At 36.0% G+C, this 19,131-nt stretch overlaps 1 protein-coding gene across 6 annotated transcripts in view; it reads left to right on the forward strand.

Annotated features, from left to right (window-relative positions):
* SCFD1 (sec1 family domain containing 1) overlaps window positions 1-19,131 on the forward strand; it is a 104,187-nt gene that overhangs the window by 21,480 nt on the left and 63,576 nt on the right. For all 6 annotated transcript variants that reach the window (XM_025391931.1, XM_025391932.1, XM_025391935.1 and 3 more), the window contains 3 exons: window positions 5,832-5,887; window positions 6,865-6,950; window positions 9,682-9,781. In XM_025391931.1, coding sequence (XP_025247716.1) covers window positions 5,832-5,887; window positions 6,865-6,950; window positions 9,682-9,781 — 242 coding nt within the window. The remainder of the gene's footprint in view (window positions 1-5,831; window positions 5,888-6,864; window positions 6,951-9,681; window positions 9,782-19,131) is intronic.

Here is a 19,131-nt window from a genome sequence, read left to right on the forward strand (position 1 = left end):
TTCAACTTTTAGGTTTGGGAGATACATGTGCAAGTTTATTACAGGGGTAAATTGCATGTCACTAGGGTTTGGTGTACAAATGAATTTGTCACCCAGGCTATGGGTATGGTACCTGATAGGGAGTTTTTTGACCCTCATCCTCCCTGCTCAGGTTGACCCCAATATCTGTTATTGTCATCTTTGTGTCTTTTCTTTTTGTTTAGCTCCCACTTACAAGTGAGAACATGGGGTATTTTGTTTTCTGCTTCTGTTAATTCCCTTAGAATAATGGCCTCTAGTTATATCTATGTTGCTGCTAAGCATATGATTTCACTCTTTTTTATGACTCTGTAGTATTCCATGATGTATATGTATCACAAATTCTTTATCCAATCCACCCTTGATAGACATCTAGGTTGATTCCATGTCTTTGCTATTGTGAATATTACTGCAATGAACATATGGGTAGATGTGTCTTTTTCATAGAATGATTTATGTTCTTTTGGCTGTATACCCAGTAATGGGATTGCTGAGTCAAATGGTAGTTCTGAGTTCTTTGAGAAGCCTTCAAATTGCTTTCCTCAGTGGCTGAACTAATTTACATTCCCACCAACAGTGTATAAGTGTTCCCTTTCCTCTGTAACCTCACCAACATCTATTATTTTTTGATTTTTAATAATAGACCTTCTGACTGATGTGAGATGGTAACTCATTGTGGTTTTAATTTTCATTTCTCTAATGATTAGTGATATTGAGCTTTTTTTCATATGCTTGCTGGCCACGTATGTCCCTTTTTTTTTTTTTTTTTTTTTTTTCTTGAGAAGTGTCTGTTCATGTCCTTTGGCCATTTTTTAATGGAGTTGTTTGTTTTTGCTTGTCAATTTGTTTAAGTTCCTTATAAATTCTGTTGGATGCATAGTTCACAAATATTTTCTCCCATTCTGTAGGTTGTCCATTCACTTTGCTGATAGTTTCTTTTGCTCTGCAGAAGCTCTTTAGTTTAATTAGGTCCAATTTGTCTGTTTTGGTTTTCTGGTTGTTTTTGGAGACTTCAACATGAAGTCTTTGCCAAGGCCTGTGTTCACAATGGTGTCTAGGTTTTCTTCTAGGATTTTTATAGTTTGAGGTCTTACATTTAAGTCTTTAGTCCATTTTGAGTTTATTTTTGTATATGGTGAAAGGAAGGGGTTCAGTTTTAATCTCCTGCATACAGGTAGCACCACTTACTGAACAGGGAGTTATCCCAGCACCACTTACTGAGTAGGGAGTTCTTTCCCTATTGCTTGTTATTATCAACATTATCGAAATCAAATGATTGTAGGTGTGGGGCTTTATTTCTGGGTTCTCTAACCTGTCCCACTGGTCTGTGTGTGTGTTTTTGTACCATGCTGTTTTGGTTACTACGGTAAAAGCCGTGTAGTAGTATACTTTGAAGTCAGGATGTGTAATGCTCCCAGCTTTGTTCTTTTTGCTTAGATTTGCTTTGGCCGTTCAGGCTCTTTTTTGGTTCTGTATGACTTTTAGAAAAATTTTTTCTAATTCTGTGAAAACTGACATTGGTAGTTTGGTAGGAATAGCACTGAATTTGTAAATTGCTTTGGCAGTATGGCCATTTTAATATTGAGTCTTCTTATCCATGAACATGGAATATTTTTCCATTTGTTTGTGTCATCTCTGATTTCTTTTCGTTTTGTAATTCTTGTTGTAGAGCTCTTTCACCTTCCTAATTAGCTGTATTCCTAGGTATTTTATTCTTTTCGTGGCTATTGTGAATGGGATTGCATTTTTGATTTGGCTGTCAGCTTGGATATTGTTGGTGTATAGAAATGCTCCTAGTGTTTGTACATTGACTTTTGCATCCTGAAACTTTACTGAAGCTGCTTATTAGTTGTGGGAGCCTTTGGGCAGAGAATATGGAATTTGTGAGGTATAAGGTAACATAGCCTGCAAAGAGATAGTATGACTTCCTCTCTTTCTATTAGAATGTCTTTTATTTCTTTCTCTTGCCTGATTGCTTTGGCTACGACTTCCAGTACTATGTTAAATGGGAGTGGGTGTCCTTGTCTTATTCAAGTTCTCAGGGGGAATGCTTACAGCTTTTGCCCATTTATTATGACGTTGGCTGTGTGTTTGTCATAGATTGCTCCTATTATTTTGAGGTATATTTCTTCATTGCCTAATTTGTTGAGGGTGGTTTTTTTGTTTGTTTGTTTGTTTTAGATGAAGTCTCGCTCTGTTGCTAGGCTGCAATGCAGTGGCACAACCTTGGCTCACTGCAACCTCCGCCTCCTGGGTTCAGTCGGTTCTCCTGTCTCAGCCTCCCGAGTAACTGGGAGTACAGGCACACACCACCACGCCCATCTAATTTTTGTATTTTTAGTAGAGATGAGCTTTCACCATGTTGGTCAGGATGGTCTCAATCTCTTGACCTCGTGTTCCACCTGCCTCGGCCTCCCAAAGTGCTGGGATTACAGACGTGAGCCACCACGCCCAGCTGGGGGTTTTTTAAATAAAGTGATGGTGAATTTTTTCAAAAGCCTTTTCCGTGTCTATTAAGATGATCATATGGTTTTTGTTTTTAGTTCTTTTTATGTAGTGAAGCACATTTACTGATTTGCATGTATTGAATCAACCTTGCATCCTGGGAATAAAGCCTACTTGATCATGGTGGATTCATTTTTTTTGGATTCAGTTTGCTAATATTCTGTTGAAGGTTGTTGCACCTGGATTCATCAGGGGTATCAGAGTGAAGTTTTATTTTTTTGTTTAGTCTCTGCTAGGTTTTGGTATGAGAATGTTACTGGCCTCATTGAATGAGTTAGGGGAAGAGTCCCTCCTCCTCGATTTTTTGGAATAATAGTAGTATTGGTACCAGCTCTTCTTTGTATATCTGTTAGAATTTGACTGTGAATCCATCTGGTCCAGGGCTTTTTCTGGTTCGTAGGTTTTTTCTTACTGATTCAGTTTTGGAATTTGTTATTCCAGCACTTCAGTTTCTTCCTTGTTAAATCTTGGCAGGTTGTATGTTTCCAGAAATGTATACATTTCTGTTAGGTTTTCTAGTTTGCGTTCATAGAAGTGTTTGTAATAGTCTCTGAGGGTTTTTAATATTTCTGTGGGGTTGTTGATAATGTTGCCCTTGTCATTTCTCATTGTGTTTATTTGGATTGTCTCTCTTTTTTTCTTTGTTGACCTAACTAGTGGTCTACCTATCTTGTTTATCCTTTCAAAGAAACAACTTCTGGTTTTCTTGATTCAAAATGTAAAGCACTGATGTAGATTGTCTAAAATTACTTGTGTTTAGTATCTAATATATGACTTTGTGCTTTACTATCACTAATGGATCAGTTTAAAAGCCTAATTGCAATTTTAATTTTTTAGACACTTGAAACCCTTTTGTTAAAATGATCCTCACACTAGATTAATAAAATCTCTATGTCACAAAAAAAAAAAAAAAAAAAAAAAAAAAACGAGCTACCATGTATAGTCTTAAGATTTAGACAATGTTTAGACATGTAGAGAATTTATATGCAAATTGTATGACTCCCTCTTCTCAGGGATTTTTTTTCCCTTAATTTCCAGCCCTGAGCTCCAGTCTTGGTTTCTTCAGCTCAGTAATTTTCCTGTTTTCTGCTTGAGTTCTTTCTCCTGTGTGCCGTGTAATGTGTCAAGTACCCTCAGGAGAAAAGCTGGTTAAAAATATATATTACTTTATGTGATTCTCTTCTTTCAAGAGTTAACCCCTCCGGTTTCTGCCTGCTTTGAACTGCCTTCATTGCCCTCACATGGGTTGTTGTTGTTGTTGTTTATATTATAAAGAAAGCACATGTATACAACTTTTAGTGTTAAACAGACATAATTTTATTTCTATTTTGTCACCCTACAGAGTCTGTAAAATTTTGCCAAATGCTAGGGAGGTTGCACTGCAACCTTCACCCCCCGGGTTCAAGCGATTCTCCTGCCTCAGCCTCCCGAGTAGCTGGGATTATAGGCATGCTCCACCATGCCTGGATAATTTTTGTATTTTTAGCAGAGACGGGGTTTCACCATGTTGGCCAGGCTGGTCTCGAACTCCTGACCTCAGGTGATCCACTCGCCTCAGCCTCCCAAAGTTCTGGGATTACAGGCATATGCCACCATGCCTAGCCAGTGATTTATTTTTCAAAGGAGAAATTGAAATTATTGCCAATCTGACATAGAAGGATGTCAACACTAAATTGTTACATGGGGAAAAACAAGTTTTAGAACAGTATATATACTATCTTATTTTTGTTTTTTTACATATATACATGCACTTATTAGACTATATGTAGAAAACAACATGGAGGCATCCATTTCTAATTCTAATGGGGGTTATTTGTGAGGGCTGGAATCAAGAGGGTTAAGTTTATACATTTCTAATGTTATTTAAATTTTTTATTACAAACATAACTTTTGCTGTCAAAAGAAAACACAGTTTTGAAAAATTTGCTATTTTGTGTTTTTACTTTTGCAATTGACTGATATTTCTTATAGAATCTAAAATGGACAATTTCAGCATATAAATATTACAGTGTTCTCAGTTTGTCTTATGAGACTTTCAGTGCAATTGAACTTTCTATTTAGGATTTCAACCTATATGAATAATGTATTTTCTATTATTTAAATTGGTATTTATAAAAAAACTACAGTATTTTATTGTCAATTCGTAAAATAAACAAAAACTAGCAGTCCCCAAATTGCTAAATTAGCTAAGCTCTTTTCATTCTTTTCTTTTAAGTCAAATTAATGTGAGTCCTGTGAGTAGAGTAAGCTTATGTATTGGAACTGCCTAGGCCAGGTGCAGAGGTTCACACCTATTATTCCAGCATTTTAGGTGGTTGAGGTAGCAGGATCACTTAAACTCAGACCAGCCTGGACAGCATAGAGAAAAAAAAATTCTGACATAAAGAGTCTCACTCTGATGCCCAGGCTGGAGTACAGTGGTGTGATCATGACTCACTGCAGCCTCAGATTTTCCAGGCTCAGGTGATTCTCCCACCTCAACCTTTCCAGTTGCTGGGACCACAGGCACACACCACCATGCCCAGAAAGTTCTTATTAGTGAAATCAGGCCTGACTCACAGTAGAAAAGGCACTGAGCTTTTGCAATTTTTGTAGAGACAGAGTTTTGCCAAAGTAGCCAGGCTTGGTGGCCTGTGCCTGCAGTCCCAACTACTCAGGAGGCTGAGGGGGAGGATGATTTGAGCCCAGCAGGTCAAGGCTAGCCATGATTGCACCACCACACTCCAGCCTCCTAGCCTGGGTGACAGAGTGACACCCCGTCTCAAAAAAAAAAAAGAAAGAAAAAAGAAAAAGAAACGAAACTGCCTGTGGGAGATGAAAATACTGATTTAGTCAATCCATTGGAAAAAATGCAGTCACACTGATGGGTCAGCTCCATGTAGTTTTCTTCTGACTCCCTGTTGTTTTCTTTATTAATGGGAAGGTTCATTTCTGAAACTTGCTTTTACCCTTAAAATTATAAATCTGTTATGTGAGCTTCTGGGGGAAATTATAAATCCTTTTATGTGTGCTTGTTGGGGGGAGGGTTGAAAAATTACCTTTTGAGTACAGTGTTCATTATTCGGATGATGGGTGCACTAAAAGCCCAGACTTCACCACTATGCAATATATGCATGTAAGAAACCTGTACTTGTACCCCCTAAATATATTTTTTAATTTTTTTAAATTAAAAGTGGAAAAATAAATACATAAAATCATGTATATAACGTGAAATTGTATGTATCTATCACATCTGTTATTTTTATATTTTATAAGTATCTATTTTAATTAAGAGCCAAGGTCATTTCTAACATTTGTTGTTTAAATAGGTGCTGTTCCTATAATCAGATGTTCAAGAGGAACAGCAGCAGAAATGGTAGCAGTGGTAAGTTCATGCATATATCACGCGGAGATCAATAACATTGTGTGAATTGTTTTTCCACAAGTAACACAAGTGTTTTGTTAATATTTAAATATGTGATTGCTTGGTTGTAAGTACCAATAGCAAATATTTTTATCTTATTACATTGAGATTCCACCAAAGATAAAAAGTAATTGTTTACTTCCACGTGAGAAAGTAAAATTATTTACTCCAGTATGCTATTCCAGTCCTGTTTCTTTTTTTAAACCTAAAATGTATATTCCTCATTTAACCAAGCAGGATTTTACACTTATTTGATCCCCCAGATTATTTAATATTTAACTTCATTTAGCAAATATTTATTACTAATCATAACCATTTTTAAAATGGTGAAGTGCTTTTTGCTATCCCACTATATTGAAATAAAATATTAAGTATAAGGTAAGTGTTCATAAATTTACTTTAAATATTAAGAAATGAGTAAGGGATTAGAGAAATTATAGAATTACTGAAAAAGAGGGAGGTATTTTGGAACTTTATTAGCCCAAGTGAATTACTGACTGGTGGAAGACTGCCTTCTTCCATACGTTCCATTTCTCTTCTGAGGCTCCTTGTACTCACCACTACTTTGTTCACTCCTACCCACCCAAGTCAACATTTTCTCCATATAGACACATTCCTTGATAAAACAGTCATGCTTGGGAAAAGAGTGTGGGTTGTCACTGCAAAGCATTTCCCATAGCCAAAGTAAAATTAGTCAATGTAAAGTTCTTATTAGTGAAATCAGGCCTGACTCACAGTAGAAAAGGCACTGATCTTTGTAAGTCCAAGTTACAATGATATTGAAGTGGTGAGAAGGAGCTAAAATATTTAGATTTTAGATTTGCTATTTGTAAAGAAATTCCAAGTTTCTTGGTAATCAAACTAAAAACACATTATGAATTAACCTCCTTAAAGTTACATGAAACTGTTAAGAGTTAATCTACAATTTTATTTTTCAGAAACTAGACAAGAAACTTCGAGAAAATCTAAGAGATGCAAGAAACAGTCTTTTTACAGGTGATACACTTGGAGCTGGCCAATTCAGGTATTACTGTTATTAAATACACTTACAAGCTTAAAAATATTTGTAGAGTTTTTTTGTTACTGTTCTTTTATCATCTATAAGAAATTTTTCTGTGTATAAGACTTTGAAGGTCAGAAGCCGTTTTCTTTCAATTATTAAACTGCTTGGTAGTTTTTCACAGAGTGAAAAACTTCTGATACTTGTATCTGTTTCTACCTTTATTAATCTAATTTCCATTTTATACTTAAATACTAATAGTCTAAACTTGCAAAACTTTTTATCATTGTTAGCATTTCTAGCATGAGTAAGTAATGCCAATGTTTTTGGCTGCTTATTATTCAATAGAAATGCTAAAAAACCCTATACATTATAGTATATTTAACTTTTGATTGTTAATAGTAATGGAGTAAAGAAGTAAAGAAACACACTCAAATGGCTGAGAATTATTTAAAGAAGAGATTATATTCTGGAAAATTAATTCTTAACCCCAGTTTAGATGAATTAATAAATAAAGCCTGTGAGAATAAATAGATGCCCAGAGAAATAACTGCGTACTAGAAATAATAATTTCATAATAACCTTCTGTAGACTTCATTTCAAGTCAGTCTGGTGTCTCCTACAGCTTTATAAACTACTTGTGTAATACAGAGTTCACACTAACACTGTGTTTCAATTGTTTGGTTAACTGTCTCAGTTTCCACGTTATTTTAAATGGTTCTATGATTTCATTGCTGGTTTTAAGTATTCTTCAAAATGTTTCTCATTAGGTAGAAGAAAAACATCAATTTCTCATCTGATTTTTTTTTTTTTTTAAACAGATCCTACCACTGTGTCATACCTTACTTAATAGTTCCCTTTTTATAGCTCTCTGGTATAGGCCTTAGAAACCAGTATAAAGGCACTGTTTTATTTGGATAATTTTTTAAAATTTATTCACATTATCATAATATGGGCATCTTGTTTCTCAACTTGTTGGATGTATTTCTTAATCATTTTCATTAGTGGTCACAACCTTGCTGGACTATTGTTAAATACATTTGAATCCAACCGTAGGCTGGTGATTTTCAACTAAGAGCAGTTTTTGCCCACCCATAGCCATTTGGTAATGTCTGGAGACATGTTTGGTTGTCATAACTGGTAGGTGTTACTAGAATCTTGTAGTATACATTGTAGGATGCTGCTAAACATCCTATAATGCACACCACAACCCCCTATAACAAGAAATTATCCAGCCCCAAATGTCAGTAGTGCTAGGGTTAAGAAACCCTGCGGTAGGCCATCCTCCCTTACCTTCCGTCTAGCTCTGGTGTAATAAATCATAGTAGATTGCGAGGGTGCCACTCTGACTTTTTATCCCAGAGTCAATGCAGTTAGGAAAGTCCACTGTCCTATACCCAGAACAGTGTAATGAGTCACTAAAATAATGAGTCTATGGCAAAAGGAAACATGTAAACAGATAGTGATGCCTTTTGAAAAGTGGTGTGCACTCTTGATATGATAGTGCCTCTAAAGCAGATCTCTAAAACTAATGTACACACATGGTAACCAGATGACTGTGCCTCAGTTTGCTTTTGGTAGTAGTTTATTTCACATCTAAATTGTAATAATGGAGTAACAGTACACGAGGTGTCATATGCCTTCTCTGTTAAGGGGATAATAATATAATTAGGTACCATTATGGCATTATGTTTTCATTTTGTATATTATAGTGGTATAGAGTTTTTTGAGGCTCTATTCCAGGGTCTGCTTTTTTGAGTTTGTGTTTATAGGGAAAAAATTATAATTTATGAAACTGTCAAACATTTGTGTAAATTTATAAGCTCCTACTCTCTTTGTTTTCCCTGAAGCTGACAATAACTATTCCTTACTGCCTTTTTTACAAAAATGTCAAAAACATCTAAATAGAAGCAGCTTATTGTTTTGCTAACTGCACAATTTATTCTATAGAAATATTTACATAGAGTTTTTTCCTTAAAGTTTCCTGGCAGGGCATGATAACTCACGCCTATAATCCTAGTACTTTGGGAGGCCAAGGTGGGAGGATCACTTGAGCCTAGGAGTTCAAGACCAACCTGGTCAATGCGGTTAGATGCCCCCATCTCTAAAAAAAAATTTTTTTAATTAGCCAAGAGTGGTGGTGTACACCTGGAGTCTCAACTAATTGGGAGGCTCAGGTGGGAGGATTACTTGAGCCTGGGAGGTCAAGGCTGCAGTGACCTGTGATTGTGCCACTACAGTTCAACCTGGGTGACAGAGTCTCAAAAAAAAAAATAAAGTTTCCTAAGTAAAATTTGTAATCTGGCATCATACACAAGCTCTAAGTAGTCCAAAGCATCACTGTAATTGTGTGACAATGTTAAATTTGTTTTTTAAAAGCCAGCCTCCCCCATCTCTATAAAAATGTTTAAAAATAGCCAGGTGTGTGGTGGTGCACGCCTGTAGTCCCAGCTACTCCAGAAGCCGAGGCAGGAGGATTGCTTGAGCCCAGGAGTTCAAGGCTGCAGTTAGCTATGATTGCGCCACTGCACTCCAGCCTAGGTGACAGAGCAAGACCCTGTCTCAACAAAAAGCAAAGTATTGTGGTGCTTGCTTCAGCAGCACATATACTAAAAAACAAAGTATTATGAATTGTCAATATTAGCATACTATTATTCATATCAAAATGGCATATGCTGGAAAGTAGTAGAATATTTTAAATGTATACACTGGTATCAAGAGTTATGTAATTGTTTTTTTTAATATATATTTACAGCTTCCAAAGGCCCTTATTAGTCCTTGTTGACAGAAACATAGATTTGGCAACTCCTTTACATCATACTTGGACATATCAAGCATTGGTGCATGATGTACTGGTAAGAGACTAAATACAGCACTTATTACTGAAATGTAGTAACATGCAGTATTCCCCTTAATTTAAAATTAACATCATGGCTACAGAAACAAAAATGAGAAGGATGGAACTGAGACCTATGAACAAAACAAGTGATGGGATTTGGTATTACTGGGCGTGGATGCTGGAAAATAGTGAACCATTGAAGTTTAAAGTTTCAAATTTATGATCTTTATAGGGTAAAGTAGTGGTTTTGTTGGCCCTGGAAAAGAAGGAAAAGAAAACAATTGAAGAAAATGGACTATCATGTTTTATTTTTAATTTTCAAACTGAATAAGTAAATAAATGTGTTCTCCCTTAAGAGAAAAGCTACAATTTCTCCCTTTTCTGTGGCAATCAGTTAAACCTCATTTTATGTTAAAAAAAACAAATAGTATTTTTTATGTTATACCATATGTTTTCTGAAGTAATCCCACGTATCTGATTTTATGTTTATAGCAAAAATTTGTATTTATGCATATGTAAATTTAGCTGGTAAATGTTGTGTTTAGCATGTGACATACACAGGTGAATAAAACACAGCTTCAATCTTCAAAGGCAATGGAAAGAAAATAGCTACACGAATGATTTCTCTATGAGACACTATGTAATAGGGCCAGAATAGTCTCTATTTGATAGATAGACATTAAAGAATTTGAACTCAAATCATTGGCTTTGTTAAAACTAATACTGTAGTTTACTAACTCCTAGCTCAGGACTCTAGGGATTATACTATATAATCATATCATGATTGTAAAGATTGCCCAAAATGTCAGATAAACAGGAAATGAAATACTGAGTGTAGTGGCTCATGCCTATAATCCCAGCACTTTGGGAGGCCAAGGCAGGTGGATCACATGAGACCAGGAGCTAAAGACCAGCCTGGCCAGCGTGGCGAAACCCTGTCTCTATTGAAAATACAAAAATTAGCCAAGCGTGGTGGCACATGCGTGTAATCCCAACTATTTGGGTGGCTGAGGCTTGAGAATTGCTTGAACCGAGGTGGAGGTTGCAATGAACCAAGATTTTGCCACTGCACTCCTGCCTGGGTGACAGAGCAAGACCTAGTCTTAAAAAAGAAAAAGGAAATGAAAGACATACAGTAGATGATTTGGTTTATTTCTTTAAAACCTGGATATTGGCTCAAAAGTGTTTATTTAAATAAATCAGATTTAGGATTACTGATGGAAATTGGCAGTTCTCCTATGCCATGACTCTAGGATGAGTGTCAAAGAAATAGCAGTCAGCTTTAGTTCAGTACAGAGGGCAGGAAGAATCAAAGGGACTCTTGGATTAAACCCTAAGTAGTAGAACATGGAAGCTGGCTTTAGGAGGTCAAGTAAGAGGTGGGAGAGGAGGAATTCAATTCTACCAATATTTGAGTGCCTACTCTTTAACACACTTTCTAAACCCCGGCTTCAGTAGTAACAAAAACAATAGCTTTCCTGTCTTTCTAGAGCTTACATTCTAGTAGGGGAAACAGGCAATAAATAAAATAAACTTGCAGCATTTCAGAAGGTGGAATATACCCTGAAGGACAGTAAAGTAGATAATGGTGAACAGGAGTGAAATTTTAAAACAGGGAAAACCTCACTGATAAAGTGACATTTGAGTAAAGATCTAAAGGAGGTAAGGTAGTGAATTATATAGCTATGTGGGAAAAGAACATAAGCAGAAGGATGCCTGATATGTTTGGAAAGTGGCAAGGCAGCCAGATGGCTACAATGAAGTGAGGCAGGGGGAGAAGAGAAGGAGAAAAGGTTGAATAGGACCCAGGAAGCAATATAATACAGAACTCTAGGGATTATAGTATGTAATTGTATCATTATTGTAAAGGCCATTGAAAGGACATTGATTTTAATTTGATGGAAATGGGGAACCACATAGGATTCTGGTATACATTTTAAGACTGTCACTCTAGCTGTTATATTGAAAATGGACTCCTTGGGGGCACAGGAAGAGCAAGGAGATCAGTTAGGAGGCTGTTGCAGTTATCTTAGCTGAGATGATAGTGGCTTATACCATAACAGAAATGGTAAGTGCTGTGATTTTGATACTGACTGTAAAGTATAGGATTTGCTGATGAGTTAGATGTGGGAGGTAGATGTAGAGAGAGAGAGATCTCAAAGATGACTCCAAGGTTTTAGCCTTTGCAAATGGCAAGACATTGTTGTTTAGTGGGATGAAAAAGGCAGTTTCCCCAGGGAAGATCAGATGTTTAGTTTTGGATATGTTAAATGTGAGATGCCAGCCAGGCATGGTGGCTCATACCCGTACTCTCAGCACTTTGGGAGGCCAAGGCAGGAGGATCACTTGGGCCCAGGAGTTCAAGACCAGCCTGGCAACATAAGGAAGCACCATCTTTACAAAAAATAAAAATTAGTGAGTTGTAGTGTCACACCTACTCAAGAGACTGAGGTGGGAGGATCAGTTGATCCCCAGCAGGTTGAGGCTACTACAGTGAACTGTGATCACACCACTGTGCTCCCGCCTGGGTGACAGAGTAAAGACCCTGTCTCGAAAAAGAGTGAGATGCCCATTAAGATATCAAAATGTAAATGTTGAGTAGGTAGTTACATGAGTCTGGAGTTCAGGAAAAAAGTCTGGTCCTCAGCCTCCCAAAATGCTGAGATTACAAGCGTGAGCCACTGCGCCCGGACGGAAAATATTTTTAAATGAGGGAAATTACAATATGTTTGTATACTAATGGGAATGATCCAAAGAGCAAAGTTAATGATGCAGGAGATAAGAGTGTCCTGCAGGTGGCATTAGTGAGCAGGGTAGGCCAGGATTTCTCAACCTTGGCATTATTGACATTGTGAACCTGATCATTCTTTGTTGGGGGGCAGGGGGAGCTGTCCTGTGCATAGTAGGATGCTTAGCATCATTCCTGGCCTTGACTCTCTAGGTTCCGGTGGAACTTCCTCAGTTGTGACAACCAAAACGTCTTCACACATCGCCAATTATACCCCAGGTGGCAGAAAGAGGCAAAATTGCCCAATTGAGAGCCATGGTTACAGTAAGCTGATGATATGAGTTTCAGGGCTAGAGTAGTTTTAGGAAAGAGGGCAAGTAAAGAGTCTGGGAGTAGCAAGGAAGACACCTAATTCCAGTCTCAGATCCAGTGGTATGAGCTATGAGAGGTTAAACAAACAAACAAAAAAATCATGTTCCCATTTGAGAAGGCTGCAGGGGTTAGCCAGTTGGAGTTCAATTAGAGCAAGAAAGAAGGGGGAAAGTTTAGAGAGGATGTTCAGAATAGGAGATTTTGCTGATGACTGAGTGTGGGTTCCAGAAGTGATGACAGTATTTCACGAGTAGGGTAAGAATAGGGGATGGGGTCTCAGTGGGGTTGGGAGTTAAAGAGTTGTACAGGGATTAATGGGCATTAATAGGATAGTATTGGTAGTCTCAAATCATATTTGGTTGGTGGGGCCCTTACTGTTGGATGGGAGCAAGGGGCGAGCGTCTTAATAAGAGCATAGCATACAGATTCCGGGTACCTCATCACACCTGCCAGTGGTGGTGTTAAGGCAATCTAAAAACACTGAGTTGTCTAGGGATCCTTTCCAATTCCTGAATTTTAAGAGTCCCAGGGCTCCCTCTTCACTCCCCTGGATGGAGGAATTTAACGTACAGGGTGCTTTGAGTACAGGAGATAAGACACATGTACAAATAATTGCAACATGAAAAGAGTAGACTCAGTCTCCATTGTCAGAAGAGGAAATTGGGAAATAAAACTTAGGGCAGAGACTCCCTAAAACCAAACAAGGATAATACTGGCCCTTGATGAGGTTTTCACTATTTCAGAATGAGATGAGAATAAAAAAGACTATGAAATGTGTTTTTATACTGGCCTTTATACTAATTTTTATTTCCTACTATTTGAAGTGAAAAATATCCTTTTAAAAATGAAAGGTGGTGAAAGTAGATGGTAGAGTTGTTTTTGTTTAATCTTCACATAAAAAGTTGGGAATCTTTGAAGAGGTTGGTTATAATTAACTGTACAACTTAACGTGACTTAATTCTGTTCATTAATCCTAATGTAGTTTCTGGATGTGAACAAACTATAACTGAGATGTCATAAATTATAATCACACACATTTTTGTTGATTGTTAAACCTGCTACTTTTGAAGGTTCTCAGAGCTTTTAAAACACTTAATAATTATACCCTTTGCCTCCACAAGATGGAGTAACTAGATAGTAAATGTTAACTTACAATTGCAGTTTACTTTTTGTATTAAATGTCTTTGCCTGAAAATCTGCGCCATTGATAATTGTTTATATGTTAGACCTTAGAAACAACTATGAAAATTCACACAGCTTCCCTCTGTGTCAGAAAGATAAGTTTTCTCATTTTAAACGGGAAGTGCACTCTTCTGGTAAAAACAAAACAAAACAAAACAACAACAACAACAAAAAACTTTGCAGTACCCATCTCTTTTTATTGGGATATAAGAAGCAAAATTAGTAATTACAAGCCCTGATTCTTTTTTATTATATCTTGGTTGCAGGAGGGGTGAATTTGATTGTTCAGCTGGAGAACTGTTGACTTCAGTCAAAGGGATGGACATTATTTTATCTCTGTGTTTTACTTGGCCTTTGTTTTTTCAAATCTTAGATTCTCTTTTTGAACCTTTTACCCTCTGCCACTGACTCTTATTATTTGAAACATTAAATCGGAAGTTATACTAATATACATAGGGACTTTAATTAAAGTTTACCTTTTTTTCCGGTCAAGAATTAAAAAAAAAGAAGTGGTTTCCAAACAAATACATATTTTTTTAAAAGATTGTAAGAAAAGCATTTTATTTTTTATTTTATTTATTTATTTTTTTGAGATGAAGTCTCACCCTGTCACCCTAGCTAGAGTGCAGTGGTACGATCTCGGCTCACTGCAACCTTCGCCTCCCAGGTTCAAGTGATTCTCCTGCCTCAGCCTCCTGAGTAGCTGGGACTACAGGCGTGTGCAACCGTGCCTGGCTAGTTTTTGTATGTTTAACAGAGATGGGGTTTCGCCATGTTAACCAGGCTGCTCTAGAACTCCTAACCTCAGGTGATCCACACGCCTCAGCCTTCCAAAGTGCTGGGATTACAGGCATGAGCTAATGCACCTAGCTAAGGTTATAAGAGAAGCATTTCAGGAACACCTATTTCCTTAAACATGTATAATTGCGGTGTAACAGATGCTTAGATACAGTTCAAGATTGATGCTTTGAGTCCAGGGTTAACATTCTATTGATCCTCTAATCTTTATTAACACAAAACCTCTTGGTCAGCACTATGTAGCCTAATTTCAAGCATTTGCCTAAAAGTCAAAAGTGTAATGTAAACTTTTACTCATTTAATCCAAGCAAATACATATTTTACTGTACTTGATAGGAAGTATCTACTGAAGGTCTGTAGGCTATGTAAAAGCCCAGAAGATATCCCTGATTTCATTCACTTTTTAAAAATAGCACTGTTTCAGTATATCTCCATATTTGTTGCTGTGTCTGAACTTGGACTGAATTTTTATTTAATCTAAGGGAGAAAAAGTATGTACTATTTGCTGATCTAACTTTAGCTGCTATAGTTTTTATTTTTTTGCCTTATATTCTAGTTGCGTAACATTTGTGTATATTTATGATGGAACATTTTACAAAGATTTAATACTATATTTTATATAATCAAATATATTCAAAATATTTGCATTTCAGCATAATATAGGATCATATAATCAATTAATAATTATATAATCAATTTAAGATATTAGATGTTTTTTCTTTTTATATTTAAGTCTTATAAATTATATATTTTACATTTACATCGCATCTCAATTCAGACTAACCACATTGAAGGTACTCAGTAGCCACCTGTGACTACTGGCAACTGTATTGGACAGTGCAATTCTAAATCATAAGGCCCAAATTCTTTACTACTTTTAGAGATTGAATGAATTGCTTATGAGCTGAAATTATCACATGAAGACTGGTAGAAATGTTTGCATATTGCCAGCAGTGTATCTGGTGGGTGGAAGGGTTCCAGCTTATGAGTCCTAGGGTTGTAAACAGCTCTGCTTTAATAAAAATGAACAAGCTTCCCAAATATATTGCTGATGCTGTAAAGAATACCTTGGCCTCTGAATTAAGATAGGTTAGGTTGTGCTACTTAGTCTAACCCTCTAACCTCAGTGGCATAAAATAATAAAGATTTTTTTTTCTTGGTCATAGTATTTATTGTTCCTTATCCAGTATGGATGAGCAAAACAATTGTGGGTTGTACTTCATTTTTTTGGTACTGTTATGAATGAAATTTTTAAAACTTTTACTAGGGAATAGTTCAAATAACACAAATACAGAGAATACTGTAATGAACTCATATTTACATTGTTCAGCTTCCCTGGTATTATATGATCTAAGGATGAATACTTCAGCATGTATCTATTTTTTAAAGTTATAATCTTACCCGACAAAATTAATGATAGTTTCCTGGTAAAATACCCGCTCTGTATTCATTGTTTCAAAGATGCTTCTTTACAATTGGCTTGTTCAAATAAGGATCCAGAAATACATCTATACATGGCATTAGTTGATATATCTCTTAAATCTCTCAGTTCCTCCCTCCTCGCTTCTTTTTAATTGCCATTTTTTGATCGAAAGAATTAGGTCCTTTTTCTATAGAATTTTCTACATTGTGGCATTTGGCTGATTATATCCTTTTGTATTCCCAATACTTCCTTTAAACTAATTGATTGTGGAAATTGATTAGATCTCATTCAATTCTTTGTCAAGGCCACTTTACTAGCAGTGTTCTTTAGTTTCTGTTTTATTCTTTAGTTTCTGTTTTATTACATCAGGTGGTATATAATGTCTGTTTGTCCTAATGTTAGTGAACAGATTGATCAGTAGGATCAGGTATTGTCAGCATGATCCATCCATTAAGGGTTCTCCGTAAATCTTTTACCTAAAGGTTTAAATGTCACTGATAATTATTCCCTCTTTGTTTTAATTACTGATGGCAAATGGTGATTTTCTCATACTGTTATTCCTCCTCCATCTTTTTAGCCAACATGCTTATATAAAGAAGTTTTTTTTTTTTTTTTATCACCTACTTAGGACAAATGCTTGATTGTCTTCATTTGTCAATTTTCAGAATTAGTGAGTACCCTAGTAATTTGCAGAGGCAATCAATGAAGTCATTTGTTTTAGTATCATTTTATGAACTAACAGATTTTTATATTTGAGATGTTTTTACACTGTTACAGTCATTTATTTTGATGCTTGAATTATCTCATTTTTGGCCTGTCATGTTGGTCTTGATACCTTCTTGACATAACCCCATCAGTCTTTGATAGTTTCTTTGCTTCCTGGTGTGAAAAATATCCTAAGCTAATCATGTTCATTTTCTGCCTCAGACCTCGATGCATCCATTTCTCAAAAAGCCTTTGGTTGCTTTGAGTGACAAACAGTGGGTACCACAGTCTGGGCTATTAGGGCTGTTTATTTCTACTGGGATACTTTTGCTTCCAGACATTTTCCATGGTGAAATTCTCTGAGGTTAAAGAACCCCTTTTTTTAAATAACAAGTTGTAGTATTGTGAAATTGTAAAATTATATTAGTGACTGTTGACTTTGCACACAATTTGAAAGCATCAGTGGAAGGCTGAGTCTTCCTGTTTCTTCCTAACAAACATGTTTTAATCCTTGCTCTACTTATGTTTCATTTGAGAGACTGATTTATGTGAACCAAAGAAACCAGATGACTGTAAAGCAGAAAATATTTGGATTTAAATTGTTAGATGGATTAAAACCACATATCATCACCATGACTGGGAATTTTGTTTCTTCAGCGACTCAGAAGAGCTGTGCCATTATAAATACACATTTACATCATTTTAGCTACAAGCCCATCTTCATATATATGTATCTGTTGTAGAGGGATGGATGTCAAATAGCATCTGATGTGTAACTTGTTCTCTAGAGTAAAGCTTCTGATCTCTTCTCATTGAGTTCCATAGTTATCCATGCTCTTTGAGGGTAGAAAATTGTTAATTGTTGTGTATAATTGATTTCTCTGTAAGAAATAGAATTACAGTCTCTAGGAGCTTCTGTAAAATTGTCATTAGAGGCATTATCACCACTGTATCAAATGAACAGAAACTGGTTTTGAAGCATTTAGGAAAAGTAAAAATAAGTTTTAAATTCCCTTTTGCTTAGGTACCTAGTCTTTAACATTTTCTCTTACGGAAATTAGTTTTAGGAATGAGCTTTGAAAAATAAATTTTTCTCATAATGCTTTAATTTTCCCTAAATCCAATTGAAACTATTATAGATATTGAAACCCTGATATATTAGTCTGTTGATCTATCTTATGAAGACAATGATCCTTATTCCTGTCTTAGAATTCTGTCTTCTATTTAATATATTATCATATTTTGTCTTTTACCTGCCTTTGGCAAAAGGTGATGAAACTCATAGCTTTTGTTTTACAATTAAAATCTTAAGTATGAAAGAAATAATTGTGATTTACAGGAGGAATATTTGCCTGCTCTAGAGAAAATACACACAAATGTATTTGTGTGCATTAAACATTTTCTCTATCATTTCTTCTCTCATTGGTGTCAACCCTATTCCCCAAACTATTTAACTCCTAAGATGAAGATTTTCTCCAAAGAAAATACTTCTTTTTGGAGATGAGAATCCTCCCTAAGATTGTGTGCAAGGATGAGACAATATAGGTGCTCATCTTGAAATGACTGATGGGACATTGCTTTAATGTGGAGAAAGAATAGTAGCCAAAGCCGTGGAAGATGTTGGTGGAGCCAGTGGGTAGTTTCCTTTCCTCTTCCTCACATCCCTTAGTTCTGTTCAATTCCATCGTTATCAGGAAGTATTTATATGTGTTCCCAGTTTTAAATAGATTCTCCCTTGTATTTTATTTCTCTTGTTGGTTAATTTGATTGTTGGTTAAATTCTTGCCAAAATAAAAGATATTTTTATTTTGCTTTGCCTGTGAGCTACAAGTCGGCATAAATAGGTATTGCCTATATTATCCAGAGATTATTTTGTTAACATTAACTCTCTCTGCTCTACTGATGTGCTCTTAACTTGGGAAAGGAAAACAAGACTGCCGAAGGCTTCTCAATGTTTTTAGCATTTCCTGATGGGATTTATTTATATGTAGTGATTTGGGGCACCTTTGTCCTATCTTCTAAGTTAGCAAAATGTGACTGTCAATGGAAACAGATTAGACTTTACCATGTTAAAACTAATTCTGTTGTCTTTTATTTGTGTATAAATGTTCAGTTGCTTTAACATGATTGAGTACAGCACAGAGTGTTTTAATTTCCT

The sequence above is a fragment of the Theropithecus gelada genome, chromosome 7b (assembly GCF_003255815.1).
Source record: "Theropithecus gelada isolate Dixy chromosome 7b, Tgel_1.0, whole genome shotgun sequence".
Lineage (NCBI taxonomy): Eukaryota > Metazoa > Chordata > Mammalia > Primates > Cercopithecidae > Theropithecus > Theropithecus gelada.